At 34.4% G+C, this 25,578-nt stretch overlaps 1 protein-coding gene across 18 annotated transcripts in view; it reads right to left on the minus strand.

Moving 5' to 3' along the window:
• Positions 1-1,823: 1,823 nt before the first annotated feature.
• Positions 1,824-25,578, minus strand: part of Lasp (LIM and SH3 domain protein Lasp) — a 279,211-nt gene continuing 255,456 nt past the window's right edge. For 10 of the 18 annotated variants that reach the window (XM_075308301.1, XM_075308306.1, XM_075308302.1 and 7 more), the window contains exons 6-8: positions 7,576-8,793; positions 2,105-2,361; positions 1,824-2,003 (exon numbers count right to left, since the gene is read on the minus strand). In XM_075308301.1, the coding sequence (XP_075164416.1) occupies positions 1,824-2,003; positions 2,105-2,361; positions 7,576-8,793 (1,655 nt within the window). The remainder of the gene's footprint in view (positions 2,004-2,104; positions 2,362-7,575; positions 8,794-25,578) is intronic. The other 8 variants (XM_075308313.1, XM_075308312.1, XM_075308310.1 and 5 more) reach the window with 6 other exon arrangements.

Below are 25,578 nucleotides of genomic sequence, written 5' to 3' on the forward strand. Positions count from 1 at the left end.
TTTTTTGTAATTTACTTCTGTACAAAATTTTGGCAAAATTTTATTACTATAGAAAATTTTGTTAAAATTTTATTTCCATAGATATTTTTGTCCAAATTTTAATTCTGCAGAACATTTTCTAAACATTTTATTTCTATAGAAATTTTTTAAGAAAATTACCGATTTGACGAAAATGGACCAAAATCAACCAAATTCTATTTGGTCCGACCATCGGACCAAATTTAAAAATTAATAAGTTTTTGGACCAAAATGGCAACCTTGCTTAGAATTAAATTTTCGTTCATAAATATATGATGACCGAACTCCAACATTCATTTCTCGAACATTTGGAAGAGGACGGTGATCTTCCTCTTGATTTTATTGCAGCTTGCAAGCTGGTACGACAATAAATTGTATATGTATTTTTGTTTAATTTTATAAATGTTTACTAATTTTCTACTGTATAGAATATTTCTTTATTTTTTTGTATAAAAAAACTTGTCCAACATTTATTGGGGATTTTTGTGAGAAAATTTAACTTGAGGGTTTTTGGGGACGAAATCGTCCTAATTTGGGGACAAGGGCCAGAAAAATACTGGCAACACTAACAGAAGCTATAAGTAGGTAGATATTCTCAGGGGTTTAGCTTACCATAGAAAGGTTACCGATGCCCACCACGAACTACGTTTGCCCTGTTTTAATGAAGTCCCCTGTGACTTCGCCATTTCTTTGGGTAAAGACCCACAATACTCACCATTGAAAAAGATTCCGATCTCAACAAGATCGTACATTCGTATCATCAGAACTTTCGCTAATAGAGTAATATGTTGCCTTTTTAAGTGTCCTAGGGTCTCCTAGATTTTCAATATCCATATGTCGGCTACGTCAAAGTCAAATTTTTAATTATTACCAAACGTTGGATTTTGATGTATCGTCTACTCGATTACTCCAGATAAAAAAATCTTATAGGTTATGTTGACCATTACCGCAAATGATAATCAAAACATAAAAAAATTAATTAAAATAAAAAGGCAAAAAGAAAACAAAATTAAAAAATATTACATATTTTTTGTTTTTATTTATTAGAATAATAATTTATTTAGTTTTTTTATTTCTTTGCTAGCAAGAAATATCCATATATCCATAACATTTCAAAAATATTATTAAAAAAATAAAGGAAAATTAAATAAAAAATAATAAAAAAATAGTTCAAAAAATAAAATACATCAATTTTGTTGTTGTGTTGTTTTTCTTTTTTCAATAATAATAGAAATCTTACGAATCGAAGGACAAAAGGGTATTCATTCCTTATGATACCCATAGATCCTCGAACTGTAAACTCTCATTTAGAATACGTGATTTAGTAAATAATAGTAAAAATTTTGTTGTCGATCATTTTGATTTTGCGCATCAACGCTATTAATTTGGGATTTATGTTTAACATTGTTATTGCCATTATTGATCCTGCCACTACCGCCACCATCATCGAAGAAAATATTGGAGAAGATTATGAATACAAAGGCCAAATAGACACATAATATGGTTATAACTAATATATGATTTTTACAACAGCAACCCTTAGTTGGTGTTGGTGATGGAGGTGAGTGTAACGAGGCATAGGAGGTGGCAGGGATATTTCCATTCAAACTGTTGTTAGTAGGATTGTTACTAATAGAACTGTGGCTGATTGCGTGTGTGGGATGTCCATTCATGTTAGTGTTGGAGATATTGCCATTAGTAATGTGACCATTGCCATTGGCTATTGGGATTTTTCCATTAATTTCCGGCTGCTTGGGCTGTGGTGGCTGGTGGTTATCGACTGGTGAGGGGGGTTGCATTCCCTATTATATAACCGCTTGCTCCACATAGTTAGCGGGCAACATGCCAGTTTTTCCTGTACGTTCCACACGACCCGTCATCCAGCCCGAATCAATGGATTCCACCTCGAAAATGATATCACCCTCGCGGAAACTGACCTCATCAACATCTTGGGCTTCGTAGTCATATAGGGCACGATAGATGCGCTGTAAAAGAAAAGTTCAAAACAATTCATTATAGTAACTGAGACCATTTTCTACAATATATACAATTTTTTTATTATTTATTATTTTTGATATGACTTTACCAAATTTTGCTTCGATTGCTTTTGCTGTGATAGACTGTGATGTGATTGTTGATTTTGCTGTGGCATTGCTGGCATCTGTTGATAATATTGTGGGTGCTGTTGTTGTTGTTGTTGCAAATTGTGATTAGACAAATGTTGCTGGGTTTGCTGTTGCTGCTGCTGATGATGTTGTTCGGCTGTTAAAGAACCATAAATACCATTAACAGGATCAATATCGGCTATTGAACCAATACGTATGCCATATGAATTATTAACTGCTATTATTGCATTAATATATTTTTTTATGTATATATTTTTATATATTTAGAAATAATTTTTAAATACCCATAGAAAAGAAATCACCATGCAACCATATAGAATAGAAAAAAAGAGGAAAAAGAAGAGAAATAAGGAAAAGAATATAGTTAAATTAAAAATAGAACGCAAAATTATAACTATTATTATGAATAAAAAATCAATGCGAAAAATACTATTTAATAGATACCCACTAGAGTTAGATAAATTGTAGTCAATATGATTAATTGTGGAAATAATATTCATGCAGTTTAAAAACATATAATTTTGGAATGGTAATAGAATTTCAAAGAAGAGCCTTAAATAATAAAGAAATTCGTCCTTATCATAAAGCAAAAATTAACTAAAAGTTAAGAAAAAATCATTTGTCCAAAACCAGAACCTTGGTGTTCATTCTTACTGACCATGCCGTAACTCATCGAAAAATACTATTTAATAGATACCCACTAGAGTTAGGTAAATTGTAGTCAATATGATTAATTGTGGAAATAATATTCATGCAGATTAAAAACATATAGTTTTGGAATGTTAATAGAATTTCAAAGAAAAGCCTTAAATAATAAAGAAATTCGTCCTTATCATAAAGCAAAAATTAACTAAAAGTTAAGAAAAAATCATTTGTTCACAACCATTCTTACTGACCATGCCATAACCCATCTTTACTATATTATAAAATTAAATAAAACATTAAATTATTTTACAAAGAGTTTAAACTATTTTTTTTGCAAACACAAAATCATTTTGTTGTAGTTAAATTTTACTTTATTTTTCGAAATTTCCTATTGCAATTTTTGCAAAAACCAAACCAAAAAATATTAAGTATACAGAAAAATTATTTTTAATCAATAAATTAATTGATTGAATTAATTTCTCCAACCACAGAATTTGTAGTATCAATCATAGCGTGTCTAAAACCACCGGAATTTTTGTCGGTTTTCAGTTTATCCGAAAATTCCATTTATTTAAAAGCCAGTTGTCAAAACCTATTAATAGTTTAAAACCGAAATAAGACATTAGTGAAAATGATTTTTAAACGCCCATTTTATTCTATAACAAGTATATACGGATGTAAGTTCGGTCAGGCCGAATCTTATGTACCCTCCACCATGGATTGCGTAGAAACTTCTACGCAATGAATTTTGCTACTTCAAAAGGCACCGGAGGTCAAATCTGGGGATCGGTTTATATGGGGGCTATATATAATTATGGACTGATATGAACCAATTCCTGCATGGTTGTTGGATACCATATACTAACATCACGTACCAAATTGCAACCGAATCGGATGAATTTTGCTCTTCCAAAGGGCTCCGGAGGTCAAATCTGGGGATCGGTTTATATGGGGCCTATATATAATTATTGACTGATTTCGACCAATTTTTGCATGGTTATTTGAGCCCATATATTAACACCACGTACCAAATTTCAACTGAATCAAATGAATTTTGGTCTTCCAAGGGGCTCCGGAGGTCAAATCTGGGGACCGGTTTATATGGGGGCTATATATAATTATGGACCGATGTGGACCAATTTTTGCATAGTCATTAGAGACCATATACTAACACCATATACCAAATTTCAGCCGGATTGGATGAAATTAGCTTCTCTCAAAGGCTCCGCAAGCCAAAGCGGGGGATCGGTTTATATGGGGGCTATATATAATTATGGACCGATGTGGACCAATTTTTGCATGGCTGTTAGAGACCATATACTAACACCATGTACCAAATTTCAGCCGGATCGGATGAAATTTGCTTTTCTTAGAGGCAACGCAAGCCAAATCGGGGGATCGGTTTATATGGGGGCTATATGTAATTGTGAACCGATGTGGACTAATTTTTGCATGGTTTAGAGATCATATACTAACACCATGTACCAAATTTCAGCCGGATCGGATGAAATTTACTTCTCTTAGAGCAATCGCAAGCCAAATTTGGGGGTCCGTTTATATGGGGGCTATACGTAAAAGTGGACCGATATGGCCCATTTGCAATACCATCCGATCTACATCAATAACAACTACTTGTGCTAAGTTTCAAATCGATAGCTTGTTTCGTTCGGAAGTTAGCGTGATTTCAACAGACGGACGGACGGACATGCTCAGATCGACTCAAAATTTCACCACGACCCAGAATATATATACTTTATGGGGTCTTAGAGCAATATTTCGATGTGTTACAAACGGAATGACAAAGTTAATATACCCCCATCCTATGGTGGAGGGTATAAAAAAAAAAAACAAAGAGTTAATATTTCATTGTAATAAAACGAATGTTTTAAACTAAACTAAGAAGTGTGATTCCAAGTGATATTTTCGTTTATTTTATAACATTTTCACTTAAAATGAAACCTTTTTCAAATCAAGTGAAACCTTTTTCAAGCCAAATGAAACCTTTTGCAAATCAAATGAAACCGTTTCATTTCAGGAGAAACTTTTTTCAAATCAAATTAATCTCTAAAATCAAACGAATGAATGAATTAGCCCACACAATTTTTATTGAATAAATTGCTCTATATATATAGGTACCTTTTTGTTAAAAAATTAATCGAAAAATTATGTGTTACTTTCTTACGTTTACACTCAACCACTGCTAAAATTATTTCCCAACCAAGATTTATTTGTTTTTTGTGTTGGACAGATTTCATTTTATATATTCTTAAAGTATAAAATTTGTTTCGTTCTTGGCGTTCCATATGTACACAATGATTACACTCAACCATCAATGATCCAAAGTATGAATTCGAATTAAAATAAGGGTCAGAATTTCATTAAAAATTACAAAGGACTCAATTAATATGAAAAAGGTTTCGTTTGATTTGAAAACGATTTCATTTGATTTGAAAATGTGTTCATTTGGTTTGAAAAATGTTTGATTTAATTTGAAAAAGGATTCATTTGATTGGCAAATTTTGATTGATAAATAAAAAAGAGTTTTAAATTAACCCGATTAATTAGACTGAACCGATTTCGAAAAAATCGACAAATTCGTGTAAATTCCCCACTAAATCACTAAGTCTCCAATTTGGGGAAAATAAACCATTACTGATAACATTGTCTCAGACCAATATTTCGAAGCGTTACCCCTCCACACTAGGGTTGTGGGCAGAGAATGAAGCCGCCGCGTCATGCCGCCGATTATAGCCGCTGCCGACCATTTTTTGCCAATCGACTAATATGTCCACTCATCTCGACTCAAATTTAGCCGCCAATTAATCAAATATATTGATTTATATCAGATAAATGTATGAATAATAATCGCATTTTTTGTCTAAATTTTGAACTTTCTACCCAGAATTAATCACTACCAAGGTGCTATAATAAGTTTGCAAAAATTTAGCTCAGAAAATTTGAACAAAAAGTAAATTTGATTTTACGATTGGTTGTACAATTAATCGCATTATAACTCGGATAACTTCAAATTGATTTTATAATGGAAATTGTCCGCCGCCGAATAGACAACTTTTTATCGGCTTAGCCGTCAAGCCGCCGCCGGAGTCAAAAATTTAGTGTGGGTATAAAAATATCATCTACTAGAAAAATCTGGATTTTTTCTATTAAAACCCAAAAACACAGGATGAGCGTTTTTCAAATGAAACAACTTTTCAGTTTGAGGGTAAATATAATTATCAACATAAATTCAACTTGACTTGAAACAGCTCATCTTCAATACATCTTCAAATTGTTTGCGAATTACTTCCAATTTGCCAAAATGTTGACGAAATCATTGAAAATGTGTTGAAGATAATATGAGAAAACTTTGACAAAACACTACCCTAAAATACAACGAAAAAACCATTTCAATTTGAGGATAACACTTGACAAATTATTGCTAATGTGTTGAATTTTACTGTTGAGGGTAATGTCTGTTTTTTGTTGAGAACGCGATTTTCTCAACTTGAATATTACACTAATCCTTTGAAAATTTTTTGAAAAATTGTTGAAATTTAGCATTTTTCAAACGTTTGTATTTATTGGGAATCTATCTAAATGGACTCCGATTTTCACTACGAACAAGAATATATTTACTTCATGGGATCTTAGACCAACGTTTCGATGCGTTACCCCTCCATCATAGAGTGGTGGGGATATTAAAAGCGTCTACTAGACTTATAAATCACGATTTTTTTCAATTAAAATCTTTAAAAATAATGAATAAAAAAAAAAACAAAAAAAAAAACAATGATACAATTAAATTTTAATAGACTTAAAAATCATGAAAAATAATAAATTAATAAATTAAAAAAAATAAATTTTTAATTGACACATAAATCAAACTAACAAATTATTTTTTTACTGACGTGTGGTGATCGTTTTATACGATCATTTTCAGGTTTGAAAATTTTTCAATTAAAAATTAATTGGAATGATTAACCCTTTGACTACCGATGTCCACTTAGGAGTAATACGAAAACGACACCAAATTCTATTTACCCACTTAATTTCGATTTATTTCTTTAATCTAAATGAACTATAAATATTATTGATGAGCACTAAAATGCATTTTTTAACAATAAACGAATAATACGAAAATTTTGTATATTTTCTCTTCGAAAGATATTGTAGGCCAAATAGCGCTTATTTTCGTAAGGCCATTTGGTCACAATTCAAGAATCAAGTTTTCAGAACAAACTCATATAGCTCTTGAAATAATTGAGTAGATTCTCAAAATTGCAATATTTGTTCTACATGCAGTGTACAAGTAAAAACAAAAGAAAAATTAAAGTTTTTAACATTAGGTTTATTTCGGTAGTGAAAGGGTTAAGCAAAAATGCTATTGAAGATAATAGCATTTTTTTTTGTTAAGTTATTTATCTACTCTATAATGCCAATAATTACCAATTCACTGATAATTTGAAACTCCACATATGTTTTAAATTCTTCTTTACTATGTATAAAAGGTTGTGCGTTAGGATTTTAATTTTAAGTTTTTTAGTTTTATTTTAATAATAAGATTAAGCTTTTATTTGGAATACTACAGCTCTATTCATGGAATTCTATCAATATGTTGTCCAGAAGGGCGTTGGTTGATTAAATAAATAAAGATGTACACAAATAGCAAGCTAATTTAGAGAGAAAAGGCAAACATACAAAAAGCCACAAATATACACGATTCCCACTAATATTGGATATATGAATAAAATGAGAGATTACAACAAATTTTAGCACTAAAACTTACCATTTCCACGATTATCGGAACTATAGATAAGAGTGGTACTAGCTCTACCAGTGTTGGGTAATGGACGTGGACCATCAGATAATGGATCATAATCGGCTATTCTACCAATACTACCATTGATGGTGGCTGAGCCACCATTGCTATTATGATGGTGATGATGATGATGATGATTCGTCGGTTGTTGGCCACCATTTATTGATCCACTGCCACCGGCCATTATTGATGCTCCTGCCGATGTTGGATAATTATTGTAGGCATTGTTTGGGAACAATTGCTGTTGGGCGCTAGTATTATTGGATGTATGATTTGGCCCACCATAACTGGGTGTGGTAGCAGCTGAACCTTTTGGCGTTTGATAAGCTTGTACACCAGCAAGACTGCCTGCTCCGTTATTGTTGTTTGTGCCATTATTGATGACATTATTGTTGTGATACATTTGTGCTTGTGATGTTGTACGCTGCTGCTGTTGCTGTTGTTGGGCGCCAGCGTAACTATTATGACTACTACTGTTATTATCATATTGGTCATAGGTATGGTTGTAAGTAGAAGAAGAAGAAGCCGAATTCAAAGGCATAGACGAGGGATCATTGGCAATTAAGGCTCCAGTTGGATGATGGGAGCTTTGTAAAATGGCAGAACGTAATTGATTATAACTGGAATTCGGTTGTTGATATTGCGAATTTGCCTGTTGTTGTTGCTGCTGCTGCACATTGGTGGGTGCTATTGAAGGAGAAGAGGAAGAAGAAGAGGGATATAAATGAGATGTTTGTTTATGTCCTTGTTGTAGTTGCTGATGGCTTTGAGGCTGACGCAACATTTGAGGCTGTTGATAGTGCTGATATTGTTGTTGTTGCTGTTCGTGTTGTATAAATTGTTGTTGTTGTTGCTGATGTGATGTTCCATAGGGATGTTGGTGTTGTAGGGGGGCCTGTCTACTATTGTTCTGTTGTTGTTGTTGTTGCTGATAAACCTGTGTGCCGGTCACCAAATGGGCTGTATTATGTTGTTGGTGTTGTTGTATATTGGGTGGTGGCATAGTCTGTTGTTGTTGTTGTGCCGTGTTATAATGGTATTGGTGTTGTTGGCCCTGTTGCTGTGGCGGTGCCATACGCGGTGACAACTGCTGTGGCGGCAATGGTGAATGGGATGCATTTATTTGTGGTGCATACTGTGCAAATTGTTCAGCAGCCAATTGTTCTGAGAAATATTCCGATTCATCTGTGTGTTATTAATTTATTCATGCGATCACACACACACACACACATATATATATAATAATTTTTTTAGAGTAATTTGAGTTGTTTTTTGTTTTTATGGAAATGCATATATGCAAGTGTTGAGTTTAGTTTAATGTCAAGTTAGATGGATTTGGTGGTTGTTGTCATGGATATATGAAGAAACACACACACACAAAGACACCAAATATATTGTATGGTGGAATGGTGAATATTTTTTGGAGTTGTAGCGAATGTAGGGAAATATGTTGGAATATTTTCATAAATGGTTGATGACATTGATAATGTTATTGGTGAATTTGTAGGATGGGGAATTATTCGTTGTTTTCGTAGTACAGTGGTGGTTTAGCACAAAAAACAAGCAACATACAGGGTGGCACAAAAACATAAAATTAAAAAGAAAAGTGTAAATAAATGAATGAAAAAAAAAATAAGAAAATTAAAAAAGAAATTTGGAACTAAATAAATCATCCTATCATTTATTTATTATAAACAAAAATAAAAATATGAAATATATTCTGAAACCATAAGTATAGAATGTTGTTATCGCTGAAATATATTCCCTTTAATAAAGCCCATTGATTTAGACGATATAAGTTTTGTTCATAACTCGTCTAGTAAAAACTTTTCAGTGATTAAATGGTGTAAAACACTCAAAAAAAAGTGAACCCACCAGGAAGTAGATTAGTTATAGAAAATGTTAAGTAAAGCGTATTACCAATGCCGATATCACAAAAATAAGTAAATATATTTAGGCAAATTCAAAAAAATTTATTCGACACAATTTGAGGGAAAAAGGAAATTCACAATGGGCGCATTCTTCTTGTGAACACACCATGAAAGAAAATGTAGGTTTATTTCAGAAAATTTAAACTAAAATAGTTTTCTAATTGCAACATGTTACAAATAAGTTAATACTTATTGTCTAATTGAAGAAAATTTATTAAAAATAATATATGTTTTCATATTGGAGGACAAAAAAAAATGGATTTGCAAATTTTAGAAATGTGCAGCGCTGTACGAAGTTCAAGACAGGTACAATTTCAGTAAAATTTACTTATATGAACTCAATTTAAGCAAACTTCTCCCATTGTAAGAAAATATGAACTATTTTATTTTTCAGTAAAATTGCGCACTATATATGTATACAATTTTTTTTCTTATTTTTAGTTTTCTAATTGCAACATGTTACAAATAAGTTAATACTTATTGTCTAATTGAAAAAAAAAAAAATATTAAAAATAAAACATGTTTTCATGTTGGAGGAAAAAAATGGATTTGCAAATTTCAGAAATGTGCAGCGCTGTACGAAGTTCAAGACAGGTTCAATTTCAGTAAAATTTACTCATATAAACTCAATTTAAGCAAACTTCTCCCATTGTAAGAAAATATGAACTATTTTATTTTTCAGTAAAATTGTGCACTATATTTGTATACAATTTTTTTTCTTATTTTTAGTTCACGTTATTAAAGTTGGCAAAAATTATTCAAATAAGGAACATTTGCTCACATTGGGTAAAATTTTGCTAAAATCAACTAATCTTCATAAACTAACATTTAGTTAAGTTGGCATTAGCGCCCCTTTTTTGTGTGTAGGAAACGCGAAAATGTAGAAAATTTTTTGTAGAAATTTTAACCAAAATTTTCAAATTGGCTAAGTGCCTTCACAGAAAACCTTCACGAAAAATTTTCCAAATTAAGTCTTAACAAGTATACGGCCGTAAGTTCGGCCAGGCCGAATCTTATGTACCCTCCACCATGGATTGCGTAGAAACTTCTACGAAAGACTGTCATCCACAATCGAATTACTTGGGGTTGTGGTATCTAAAAACTTCTTAATATCGTTTTCTAAATACGTGGTATATATTAGACAAAAAAGTTATGTATAGGTAAGTCTACAAATAATTACGAATCGACATGGACTTTTGCACGGTACGTAGAGAGCCAGAATTGAAATATGGGGGTCGCTTATATCGGGGCTATATAGAATTATGAACTTGATATGGACCAATTTTTGTGTGATTGGGGATCGATTTATTTGAGGGCTATATATAACTAAAGACCCATATGGACCTAGTTAGGCATGGTTGTTAACGGCCATATACTAGCACAATGTACCAAATTTCAACTGACTCGGATGAAATTTGCTCCTCCAAGAGGCTCCAAAACCAAATCTCGGGATCGGTTTATATGGTGGCTATATATGATTATGGACTGATATGGACCACTTTTGGCATGGTTGTTAAATATCATATACTACCACTACGTACCAAATTTCAACCAGATCGGATGAATTTTGCTTCTCCAAAAGGCACCAGAGGTAAAATCTGGGGATCGGTTTATATGGGGGCTATATATAATTATGGACTGATATGAACGAATTCCTGCATGGTTGTTGGATACCATATACTAACATCACGTACCAAATTTCAATCGAATCGGATGAATTTTGCTCTTCCAAGGGGCTCCGGAGGTCAAATCTAGGAATCGGTTTATATGGGGCCTATATATAATTATTGGCCAATTTCGATCAATTTTTGCATGGGTGTTTGAGGCCATATATTAACACCACGTACCAAATTTCAACTGAATCAGATGAATTTTAGTCTTCCAAGAGGCTCCGGAGGTCAAATTTGGTGATCGGTTTATATGGGGGCTATATATAATTATGGACCGATGTGGACCAATTTTTGCATGGTCATTAGAGACCATATACTAACACCATGTACCAAATTTCAATCGGATGAAATTTGCTTCTCTTAGAGGCTCCGTAAGCCAAATCGGGGGATCGGTTTATATGGGGGCTATATATAATTATGGACCGATGTGAACCAATTTTTGCATGGTTGTTAGATACCATATACTAACACCATGTACCAAATTTCTGCCGGATCGGATGAAATTTGCTTCTCTTAGAGCAATCGCAAGCCAAATTTGGGGGTCCGTTTATATGGGGGCTATACGTAAAAGTGGACCGATATGGCAAATTTGCAATACCATCCGACCTACATCAATAACAACTACTTGTGCCAAGTTTCAAGTCGATAGCTTGTTTCGTTCGGAAGTTAGCGTGATTTCAACAGACGGACAGCTCAGATCAACTCTGAATTCCACCGCGACCCAGAATATATTTACTTTATGGGGTCTTAGAGCAATATTTCGATGTGTTACAAACGGAATGACAAAGTTAATATACCCCCATCCTATGGTGGAGGGTATAAAAATATTCAATTAAAAATTTAATTGATTCAACAAATTTTTTAATTGGAACAAAAATCAATCACAAAAATTAATAGTATCAATTAATTTTTTAATTGGATAAATTAATTTTTTAATTGAATTTCAATTAATTCTTTAATTGAATTGATGTGTTACAAATGGAATGACAAAGTTAATATACCCCCATCCTATGGTGGAGGGTATAAGAATATTCAATTAAAAATTTAATTGATTCACCAAATTTTTTAATTGAAACAAAAATTAATAGTATCAATTAATTCTTTAATTGGATCAATTAATTTTTTAATTGACTTTCAATTAATTCTTTAATTGATACTATCATTTCTGTGATTGAAGACATTTCAATTAAAAAATAATTGGATTAATTAATTTCGTGATTGAAGACAAAAAAAATTTTGTTTGTGTGATTGGATGGTACACATTTTTGAATTATTTTTAATCAATTTTCAATAAAATTTGAGGTATTAGACTATGATATTGCAAAAATGACTTTGGCGCCATACGAAGTTCACAATGGGCGCATTCTTGGTAAAATTACAATTTTTAGGAAATTCTGATTTATTTTGTAGAGAAACGCGAAAATTTTTTGGAACATTTTAACCGAAATGGCATTAAATTGGCTTAAGTGCCTTGGAGGGTTCATTTTTTTTAGTTAGTTTGAATCGATTTTCAATAAAATTGGAGGTACACTCTAAAAATAGTTTTCTTTGAAGGAAAAAGTTGGAGTTTGATATTGTAAACATGTCTTTTGTACCATACGAAGTTCAAAATGGGCATATACTTGGCAAAAACACAAATTTAAGTGCCTTGCAGGGGTTCACTTTTATTATTTTATTATTGTTAATCAGTTTTAAATAAAATTTTTATATATAATTTTTTTTTTTTTAACTGATAAAAAATCTAAAAAAACAGCTTTCTTGGATCCGAAAAATCTGACCTTCCCTTAAGGATTTTGGTATTGAATCGACTTCTTTAAACTAAAATTAAAAATCAAATTTTTTATCAGATAACTTAAGAGTAAAAATATAAATCCAAATATACAAAATGCCAGTTAATTTTAAGATTATTTATTTAAATCAAAAAAAAGTTTTCGTTAATTTAAGGAACTTTGCTTAAATTGAAAGATATACGACTACTTCTATATAGATTTCAATGCTTTAACAAAACTAAGTTCCTCTAAACAAAGTTTACGAGTATAAAATTTCATGATATCAAATAAATATGTCCTTAATACATATGCAAAACATTCCAGTAAAACAATTGAAAATACTTCCACAAATATTTCTACCACTACCACTATGAAATTTTTGCATTTTAGAAAATTCACTTTTTGGAAGTTTTACGTGGCAATTTAAATTTTGGAAAAAATTAATGGAAAATCAATAAAAAGAGAAAAAGGCGAAATTTTTTCACCTAGCGGGGATTTGAACATGTACCGCTTGATTTTTCACTTCCATGGATTTCTTTGAGATTATTTTACTAGAATTATCATTTTTTTATATTTTAAATAGAAAAATATCACAATAAAAATTTTCCATAACATGTAAAACGAATATATTTCATAAAAAAAATCGCGGTTATTCTATTGTTTTTTTATTTATAGTAATAAAGAACATCTGTAAAAGTAGTTAGAATGCTATGCCTTGGTTCAATCTTCAGTCGGAGCAAAACAAACTTTCAAATAACAAAGAAAACAAGTATAAACGGCCGTAAGTTCGGCCAGGCCGAATCTTATGTAACCTCCACCATGGATTGCGTAGAAACTTCTACGAAAGACTGTTATACACAATCGGGTTGTGGTATCTTAAATCGTTTTCTAAATTGTGAGTTAAATCGTTTTCTAAATTGTGTGATGTAAGTCTACAAATAATTACGAATCGATATGGACTTTTGCACGGTACGTAGGGAGCCAGAATTGAAATATGGAGGTCGCTTATATGGGGGCTATATACAATTATGAACTTGATATGGACCAATTTTTGTGTGATTGGGGATCGATTTATCTGAGGGCTATATATAACTATAAACCGATATGGACCTAGTTAGGCATGGTTGTTAACGGCCATATACTAGCACAATGTACCAAATTTCAACTGACTCGGATGAAATTTGCTCCTCCAAGAGGCTCCAAAACCAAATCTCGGGATCGGTTTATATGGTGGCTATATATGATTATGGACTGATATGGACCACTTTTGGCATGGTTGTTAAATATCATATACTACCACTACGTACCAAATTTCAACCAGATCGGATGAATTTTGCTTCTCCAAAAGGCACCAGAGGTAAAATCTGGGGATCGGTTTATATGGGGGCTATATATAATTATGGACTGATATGAACGAATTCCTGCATGGTTGTTGGATACCATATACTAACATCACGTGCCAAATTTCAATCGAATCGGATGAATTTTGCTCTTCAAAGGGGCTCCGGAGGTCAAATCTAGGAATCGGTTTATATGGGGCCTATATATAATTATTGGCCAATTTCGATCAATTTTTGCATGGGTGTTTGAGGCCATATATTAACACCACGTACCAAATTTCAACTGATTCGGATGAAATTTGCTCCTCCAAGAGGCTCCAAAACCAAATCTCGGGATCGGTTTATATGGTGGCTATATATGATTATGGACTGATATGGACCACTTTTGGCATGGTTGTTAAATATCATATACTACCACCACGTACCAAATTTCAAGCAGATCGGATGAATTTTGCTTCTCCAAAAGGCACCGGACGTCAAATCTGGGGATCGGTTTATATGGGAGCTATATATAATTATGGACTATTAGGAACCAATTCCTGCATGGTTGGTGGATACCATATACTAACATCACGTACCAAATTTCAACCAGATCGGATGAATTTTGCTTCTCCACATGGTACCGGAGGTCAAATCTGGGGATCGGTTTATATGGGGGCTATATATAATTATGGGCTGATATGAACCTATTCATGAATGGTTGTTGGATACTATATACTAACATCACGTACCAAATTTCAACCGAATCCGATGAATGTAGCTCTTCCAAGGGCTCCGGAGGTCAAATCTGGGGATCGGTTTATATGGGGGCTATACATAATTATGGACCGATTTCGACCAATTTTTGCGTGAGTGTTTGAGGCCATATATTAACACCACGTACCAAATATCAACTGACTCAGATGAATTTTGGTCTTCCAAGAGGCTCCGGAGGTCAAATCTGGCGATCGGTTTATATGGAGCTATATATAATTATGCACCGATGTGGACCAATTTTTGCATGGTCATTAGAGACCATATACTAACACCATGTACCAAATTTCAGCCGGATAGGATGAAATTTGTTTCTCTTAGAGGTTCCGCAAGCCAAATCTGGGGATCGGTTTATATGGGGGCTATATATAATTATGGACAGATATGGACCAATTTTCACATGGTTGTTAAAGAACATATACTAACACAATGTACCAAATTTCAGCCGGATCGGATGAAATTTGCTTCTCTTAGAGGCTCCGAGAGCCAAATCGGGGGATCGGTTTATATGGGGGCTATATATAATTATGGACCGATGTGGACCAATTTTTGCATGGTTGTTAGAGACCATATACTAACACCATGTACCAAATTTCAGCCGGATCGGATGAAATTTGCTTCTCTTAGAGGCTCCGCAAGCCAAATCGGGGGATCGGTTTATATGGGGGCTATACGTAAAAGTGGACCGATATGGCCCATTTGCAATACCATTCGACCTACATCAATAACAACTACTTGTGCCAAGTTTCAAGTCGATAGCTTGTTTCGTTCGGAAGTTAGCGTGATTTCAACAGACGGACGGACGGACATGCTCAGATCGACTCAGAATTTCACCACGATCCAGAATATATATACTTTATGGGTCTTAGAGCAATATTTCGATGTGTTACAAACGGAATGACAAAGTTAATATACTCCCATCCTATGGTGGAGGGTATAAAAAGAGAAAATAAAAAAATTAACTTCCAAGGCATAATTCGTAAATCAATGCAAAGGAAGTAATTGCGTCCTATGGCAAGTAGAGGTGTGCACGTGAGTAATAGTTTACTCACGCTCACGCAAACTCACGACTGAAAAATCATACTCACGCACACTCACGCACGATATTTTTTGGTAGGACTCACGCTCACGCACACTCACGAAAAGAAAATTTGTGCTCACACACACTCACGCACGAAAACGTCGTGACTCACGAAAAATATCGTGACTCACGAAATATATCGTGACTCACGAATAATTTTATGATTAATTTACCTTACCGAAGTGTCTATAAACATGAGCATTATTAAAATCGAGAGTGTTATTAAACTCTTAACATCCCAGGTGTCACTAAAATTGTAATTGAATTTAACTCTTAAGCGTTTTATGTTGGAGAGCAGGAATATTTTCGTGAGTGTAATTCTTTACTCACGCACACTCACGAAGATATTATTTTCGTGACTCACGCTCACGCACGACATTTTGGTTTGTTAATCACGCTCACGCACACTCACGCTGTTTTCATAAGCGTGACTCACGCACGAATCACGAAAATGTTCGTGAGTCACGACAATTTCGTGTCACGTGCACACCTCTAATGGCAAGCCCAGCAAAATAAGCGTAACTACAAAAGTAGTGAACATGTTCTTTTTGGATCCGGAAGTGGTGCAAAATTGCCGCAGAAGCGATGAATTTAAATGGCGGATGTCCACCATATATATATATATATATATATATATATATATATATATATATATATATATATATATATATATATATATATATATATATATATATATATATATATATATATATATATATATATATATATATATATATATATTTTTTTTTTTTAATTATGAACTTGATATGGACCAATTTTTGTGTGATTGGGGATCGATTTATCTGAGGGCTATATATAACTATAAACCGATATGGACCTAGTTAGGCATGGTTGTTAACGGCCATATACTAGCACAATGTACCAAATTTCAACTGACTCGGATGAAATTTGCTCCTCCAAGAGGCTCCAAAACCAAATCTCGGGATCGGTTTATATGGTGGCTATATATGATTATGGACTGATATGGACCACTTTTGGCATGGTTGTTAAATATCATATACTACCACTACGTACCAAATTTCAACCAGATCGGATGAATTTTGCTTCTCCAAAAGGCACCAGAGGTAAAATCTGGGGATCGGTTTATATGGGGGCTATATATAATTATGGACTGATATGAACGAATTCCTGCATGGTTGTTGGATACCATATACTAACATCACGTGCCAAATTTCAATCGAATCGGATGAATTTTGCTCTTCCAAGGGGCTCCGGAGGTCAAATCTAGGAATCGGTTTATATGGGGCCTATATATAATTATTGGCCAATTTCGATCAATTTTTGCATGGGTGTTTGAGGCCATATATTAACACCACGTACCAAATTTCAACTGATTCGGATGAAATTTGCTCCTCCAAGAGGCTCCAAAACCAAATCTCGGGATCGGTTTATATGGTGGCTATATATGATTATGGACTGATATGGACCACTTTTGGCATGGTTGTTAAATATCATATACTACCACCACGTACCAAATTTCAAGCAGATCGGATGAATTTTGCTTCTCCAAAAGGCACCGGACGTCAAATCTGGGGATCGGTTTATATGGGAGCTATATATAATTATGGACTATTAGGAACCAATTCCTGCATGGTTGGTGGATACCATATACTAACATCACGTACCAAATTTCAACCAGATCGGATGAATTTTGCTTCTCCACATGGTACCGGAGGTCAAATCTGGGGATCGGTTTATATGGGGGCTATATATAATTATGGGCTGATATGAACCTATTCATGAATGGTTGTTGGATACTATATACTAACATCACGTACCAAATTTCAACCGAATCCGATGAATGTAGCTCTTCCAAGGGCTCCGGAGGTCAAATCTGGGGATCGGTTTATATGGGGACTATACATAATTATGGACCGATTTCGACCAATTTTTGCGTGAGTGTTTGAGGCCATATATTAACACCACGTACCAAATATCAACTGACTCAGATGAATTTTGGTCTTCCAAAAGGCTCCGGAGGTCAAATCTGGCGATCGGTTTATATGGAGCTATATATAATTATGCACCGATGTGGACCAATTTTTGCATGGTCATTAGAGACCATATACTAACACCATGTACCAAATTTCAGCCGGATAGGATGAAATTTGTTTCTCTTAGAGGTTCCGCAAGCCAAATCTGGGGATCGGTTTATATGGGGGCTATATATAATTATGGACAGATATGGACCAATTTTCACATGGTTGTTAAAGAACATATACTAACACAATGTACCAAATTTCAGCCGGATCGGATGAAATTTGCTTCTCTTAGAGGCTCCGAGAGCCAAATCGGGGGATCGGTTTATATGGGGGCTATATATAATTATGGACCGATGTGGACCAATTTTTGCATGGTTGTTAGAGACCATATACTAACACCATGTACCAAATTTCAGCCGGATCGGATGAAATTTGCTTCTCTTAGAGGCTCCGCAAGCCAAATCGGGGGATCGGTTTATATGGGGGCTATACGTAAAAGTGGACCGATATGGCCCATTTGCAATACCATTCGACCTACATCAATAACAACTACTTGTGCCAAGTTTCAAGTCGATAGCTTGTTTCGTTCGGAAGTTAGCGTGATTTCAACAGACGGACGGACGGACATGCTCAGATCGACTCAGAATTTCACCACGATCCAGAATATATATACTTTATGGGTCTTAGAGCAATATTTCGATGTGTTACAAACGGAATGACAAAGTTAATATACTCCCATCCTATGGTGGAGGGTATAAAAAGAGAAAATAAAAAAATTAACTTCCAAGGCATAATTCGTAAATCAATGCAAAGGAAGTAATTGCGTCCTATGGCAAGTAGAGGTGTGCACGTGAGTAATAGTTTACTCACGCTCACGCAAACTCACGACTGAAAAATCATACTCACGCACACTCACGCACGATATTTTTTGGTAGGACTCACGCTCACGCACACTCACGAAAAGAAAATTTGTGCTCACACACACTCACGCACGAAAACGTCGTGACTCACGAAAAATATCGTGACTCACGAAATATATCGTGACTCACGAATAATTTTATGATTAATTTACCTTACCGAAGTGTCTATAAACATGAGCATTATTAAAATCGAGAGTGTTATTAAACTCTTAACATCCCAGGTGTCACTAAAATTGTAATTGAATTTAACTCTTAAGCGTTTTATGTTGGAGAGCAGGAATATTTTCGTGAGTGTAATTCTTTACTCACGCACACTCACGAAGATATTATTTTCGTGACTCACGCTCACGCACGACATTTTGGTTTGTAAATCACGCTCACGCACACTCACGCTGTTTTCATAAGCGTGACTCACGCACGAATCACGAAAATGTTCGTGAGTCACGACAATTTCGTGTCACGTGCACACTTCTAATGGCAAGCCCAGCAAAATAAGCGTAACTACAAAAGTAGTGAACATGTTTTTTTTGGATCCGGAAGTGGTGCAAAATTGCCGCAGAAGCGATGAATTTAAATGGCGGATGTCCACCATATATATATATATATATATATATATATATATATATATATATATATATATATATATATTTTTTTTTTAATTATGAACTTGATATGGACCAATTTTTGTGTGATTGGGGATCGATTTATCTGAGGGCTATATATAACTATAAACCGATATGGACCTAGTTAGGCATGGTTGTTAACGGCCATATACTAGCACAATGTACCAAATTTCAACTGACTCGGATGAAATTTGCTCCTCCAAGAGGCTCCAAAACCAAATCTCGGGATATATATATATATATATATATATATATATATTTTTTTTAATTATGAACTTGATATGGACCAATTTTTGTGTGATTGGGGATCGATTTATCTGAGGGCTATATATAACTATAAACCGATATGGACCTAGTTAGGCATGGTTGTTAACGGCCATATACTAGCACAATGTACCAAATTTCAACTGACTCGGATGAAATTTGCTCCTCCAAGAGGCTCCAAAACCAAATCTCGGGATCGGTTTATATGGTGGCTATATATGATTATGGACTGATATGGACCACTTTTGGCATGGTTGTTAAATATCATATACTACCACTACGTACCAAATTTCAACCAGATCGGATGAATTTTGCTTCTCCAAAAGGCACCAGAGGTAAAATCTGGGGATCGGTTTATATGGGGGCTATATATAATTATGGACTGATATGAACGAATTCCTGCATGGTTGTTGGATACCATATACTAACATCACGTGCCAAATTTCAATCGAATCGGATGAATTTTGCTCTTCCAAGGGGCTCCGGAGGTCAAATCTAGGAATCGGTTTATATGGGGCCTATATATAATTATTGGCCAATTTCGATCAATTTTTGCATGGGTGTTTGAGGCCATATATTAACACCACGTACCAAATTTCAACTGATTCGGATGAAATTTGCTCCTCCAAGAGGCTCCAAAACCAAATCTCGGGATCGGTTTATATGGTGGCTATATATGATTATGGACTGATATGGACCACTTTTGGCATGGTTGTTAAATATCATATACTACCACCACGTACCAAATTTCAAGCAGATCGGATGAATTTTGCTTCTCCAAAAGGCACCGGACGTCAAATCTGGGGATCGGTTTATATGGGAGCTATATATAATTATGGACTATTAGGAACCAATTCCTGCATGGTTGGTGGATACCATATACTAACATCACGTACCAAATTTCAACCAGATCGGATGAATTTTGCTTCTCCACATGGTACCGGAGGTCAAATCTGGGGATCGGTTTATATGGGGGCTATATATAATTATGGGCTGATATGAACCTATTCATGAATGGTTGTTGGATACTAACATCACGTACCAAATTTCAACCGAATCCGATGAATGTAGCTCTTCCAAGGGCTCCGGAGGTCAAATCTGGGGATCGGTTTATATGGGGGCTATACATAATTATGGACCGATTTCGACCAATTTTTGCGTGAGTGTTTGAGGCCATATATTAACACCACGTACCAAATATCAACTGACTCAGATGAATTTTGGTCTTCCAAGAGGCTCCGGAGGTCAAATCTGGCGATCGGTTTATATGGAGCTATATATAATTATGCACCGATGTGGACCAATTTTTGCATGGTCATTAGAGACCATATACTAACACCATGTACCAAATTTCAGCCGGATAGGATGAAATTTGTTTCTCTTAGAGGTTCCGCAAGCCAAATCTGGGGATCGGTTTATATGGGGGCTATATATAATTATGGACAGATATGGACCAATTTTCACATGGTTGTTAAAGAACATATACTAACACAATGTACCAAATTTCAGCCGGATCGGATGAAATTTGCTTCTCTTAGAGGCTCCGAGAGCCAAATCGGGGGATCGGTTTATATGGGGGCTATATATAATTATGGACCGATGTGGACCAATTTTTGCATGGTTGTTAGAGACCATATACTAACACCATGTACCAAATTTCAGCCGGATCGGATGAAATTTGCTTCTCTTAGAGGCTCCGCAAGCCAAATCGGGGGATCGGTTTATATGGGGGCTATACGTAAAAGTGGACCGATATGGCCCATTTGCAATACCATTCGACCTACATCAATAACAACTACTTGTGCCAAGTTTCAAGTCGATAGCTTGTTTCGTTCGGAAGTTAGCGTGATTTCAACAGACGGACGGACGGACATGCTCAGATCGACTCAGAATTTCACCACGATCCAGAATATATATACTTTATGGGTCTTAGAGCAATATTTCGATGTGTTACAAACGGAATGACAAAGTTAATATACTCCCATCCTATGGTGGAGGGTATAAAAAGAGAAAATAAAAAAATTAACTTCCAAGGCATAATTCGTAAATCAATGCAAAGGAAGTAATTGCGTCCTATGGCAAGTAGAGGTGTGCACGTGAGTAATAGTTTACTCACGCTCACGCAAACTCACGACTGAAAAATCATACTCACGCACACTCACGCACGATATTTTTTGGTAGGACTCACGCTCACGCACACTCACGAAAAGAAAATTTGTGCTCACACACACTCACGCACGAAAACGTCGTGACTCACGAAAAATATCGTGACTCACGAAATATATCGTGACTCACGAATAATTTTATGATTAATTTACCTTACCGAAGTGTCTATAAACATGAGCATTATTAAAATCGAGAGTGTTATTAAACTCTTAACATCCCAGGTGTCACTAAAATTGTAATTGAATTTAACTCTTAAGCGTTTTATGTTGGAGAGCAGGAATATTTTCGTGAGTGTAATTCTTTACTCACGCACACTCACGAAGATATTATTTTCGTGACTCACGCTCACGCACGACATTTTGGTTTGTAAATCACGCTCACGCACACTCACGCTGTTTTCATAAGCGTGACTCACGCACGAATCACGAAAATGTTCGTGAGTCACGACAATTTCGTGTCACGTGCACACTTCTAATGGCAAGCCCAGCAAAATAAGCGTAACTACAAAAGTAGTGAACATGTTTTTTTTGGATCCGGAAGTGGTGCAAAATTGCCGCAGAAGCGATGAATTTAAATGGCGGATGTCCACCATATATATATATATATATATATATATATATATATATATATATATATATATATATATATATATATATATATATATATATATATATATATATATATATATATATATATATATATATATATATATATATATATATATATATATATATATATATATATATATATATATATATATATATATATATATATATATACGTTTCACACGTTTGACCTCAAATATTTTCGCAAATTTTCTTGAATGCATTTAGCTGTTTTTCGACAAAATTTTAATAATTTGTACCATTTTATTAATTATTACTATTATTGAAACAAAATTATTATTATTATTGAAACAAAAAAAGTTAAAAATATGAAAAAAGCGACTTATAAAAAAACTGAATCAAAAGGACTTCCTGTGTAGTTAAAATAAAGAACATCTTTGGAAGGACTTTTTTGTAAGTGCTTTTAAAGATGCGTCTTTACAACAACTTCCAATTTTTTTTTTGACTGTAAAGTCCATTTAAAATTCAATGGAGTTTTTCTAAAAATTTGCATTACTTGCGATCGACAAGTTGGATATCCAATTTGCTTTTTTTTGGGAAGCTCTTTTTTTTTGATTGGATGGTATGCAGAGATATACACTTCAACTGTATGGGTCGACATTGACGGAGCTTGCAATAACGTGAGCCCCGAAATGGATGATAATGATTTCAAAATAAAGGTAAAGCTTATCACAGAATTATTATGTGATAATATTGCGATATTAAAATACTTTTTATTTTATTATATTTTCTTTAGCTATAAAATTATGTCGTAACTCTATATATATTAACATCTTCATATAACAGTGATCAGGCAGCATAAATTATAAATTTTCTAAAATAAGCTCTCTCGCAGTACACGAAAATATTCGTTTACTTCATAACGATATTTTAGACAAACGTAGTTCTCTTCTTTAGATAAAGTATTTTCTCTAAGGGCAAAATGGCTAGGGAGCCAACAGTAGGGAAATAAAAATATAACTAACAATGTGTACATGTTATTTGAATTCTGCAAAACATTAATTTAAAAGAGTAATTGTGTTAATTATTAATTAGCCAATCGCTTCATTATTTTATTTTATTTTATTTCTCCGGAAAAATACTTAAACGTAAGAGAATTTTTTTTTGTCTAGAAAATTTCGTTTCGAAGCACTGTATTACTTTTTGTGTGTGTAACAATAATAATAACGGTCATTTCTATTTTAACAAAATGTTTTTTTATTATAATACCTGCAGTGATATGACCCAGACGTAATAACATTCGACCTTGATCAAAACATTTCCCAATGATTGAAAATAGTGGCTCATATCTTTCAGCTGGCAGGCAAAGATAAATAAATGAAGTATAAATGAAAAAAAAAACAAGTATATACAGTAATAAGTTCGGCCGGGCCGAATCTTAAATACCCACCACCATGAATCAAATATAATAGTGTTACGTTTTTATATTGAGGCGTATTTAATTACCCGATAATTAAAAAGACAGTTCTTTTCAATAACGTTAATCTACAATTTATTTGTTTAACTGATTGGTTTCACTTATTTGCTCTACGATGTGTACTGTATAAACTTTAGCTTACGACTGACTTGACTGCTCCCTCCGCCAGGGGCTTATATACCGTGATTTGACGATTTCGAAAATTCTGGATAGTCTGGCCTACAACCATCTAGAACTATCTTGTACAATTTATCTAACACCACATATTCAACTGGTTATCTTCATTGCCTACAGCCATCTGGAATATTCTTTCGGCGTTACTTTATAGGTGATATGGCACACATACTTTTAGGCTTATGCTAATAATCTAGTGCATTCTACTAGATTAGGTAGATGTCGTGCAGGCATACAACAAAAGGCGTTACTTTTACAATGAACGATTGGAAACACAAAAGATGTTTAAGAAAGTACTAGAAAACAAAGAAATGACTCTAACAAGCTATGACGTAACTTTATCGTTACAATTTGAAACTTAAATTAACGTAAACTAATTTAAATAAACTTAAATCAAGAAATATCACATTCGTAACACTGCCTCCCGCTTAAGCCTGTTCGTCCCGAATAGGCACAGAACCCGTTCCGTATGGAGCCAAACGTTCCAGGTGAACGACTTTCATCTTTGACCTTGGGCTGTCGTCTTTTTGAATGCGGTACACAACATCATTGATCTTCTTGATGACTTTATATGGGCCTTCCCACTGTGTTTGTAGTTTAGGACATAATCCTTTCTTTCGTTGCGGGTTGAATAGCAGAACCAGTTGTCCTTCACTAAAGCCCTCAGTGTTTGCTGCACGATCATATCTCGCCTTCATTCTGTTGCTAACCATTTTTATTTTGTTTCGCACTGATTCGTGAACTTTACCAAATGTGTTTGGTATGTCGTTACTGGTTTCTTCCATGGCGAGCTCATTGGGTGTAGCGCCAAATATCAAATCTCCGGGCAACTTCAATTCCGTTCCGAATAGGACCTTGGCCGGTGTTCGTGACGTAGAATCATGTATGGCTGATCTATATGACAGCAAAAACTTTGGTATATGATCGTCCCAGTCTCGTTGGCCGTTATCCACCACCTTTCGAAGATGTTCTTCCAGAGTGCGATTAAACCTTTCTACCATGCCATCAGACTGCGGATGCAATGGCGTGGTCCTTGTTTTCTTGATACCAAGGGAGTCACACATCTCTTTGAATATGGCCGATTCAAAATTTCTTCCTTGGTCTGAGTGTATCTCGGTCGGCACACCGTAGCGACATATCCAGTTCTTGTCGACTACATCTACAATCGTCTTCGCCTCTTGGTTAGGAATGGCATAAACTTCTGGCCACTTGCTGAAGTAGTCCATGACCACA

Source organism: Haematobia irritans, chromosome 4, assembly GCF_050003625.1.
Source record: "Haematobia irritans isolate KBUSLIRL chromosome 4, ASM5000362v1, whole genome shotgun sequence".
NCBI classification, from domain to species: domain Eukaryota; kingdom Metazoa; phylum Arthropoda; class Insecta; order Diptera; family Muscidae; genus Haematobia; species Haematobia irritans.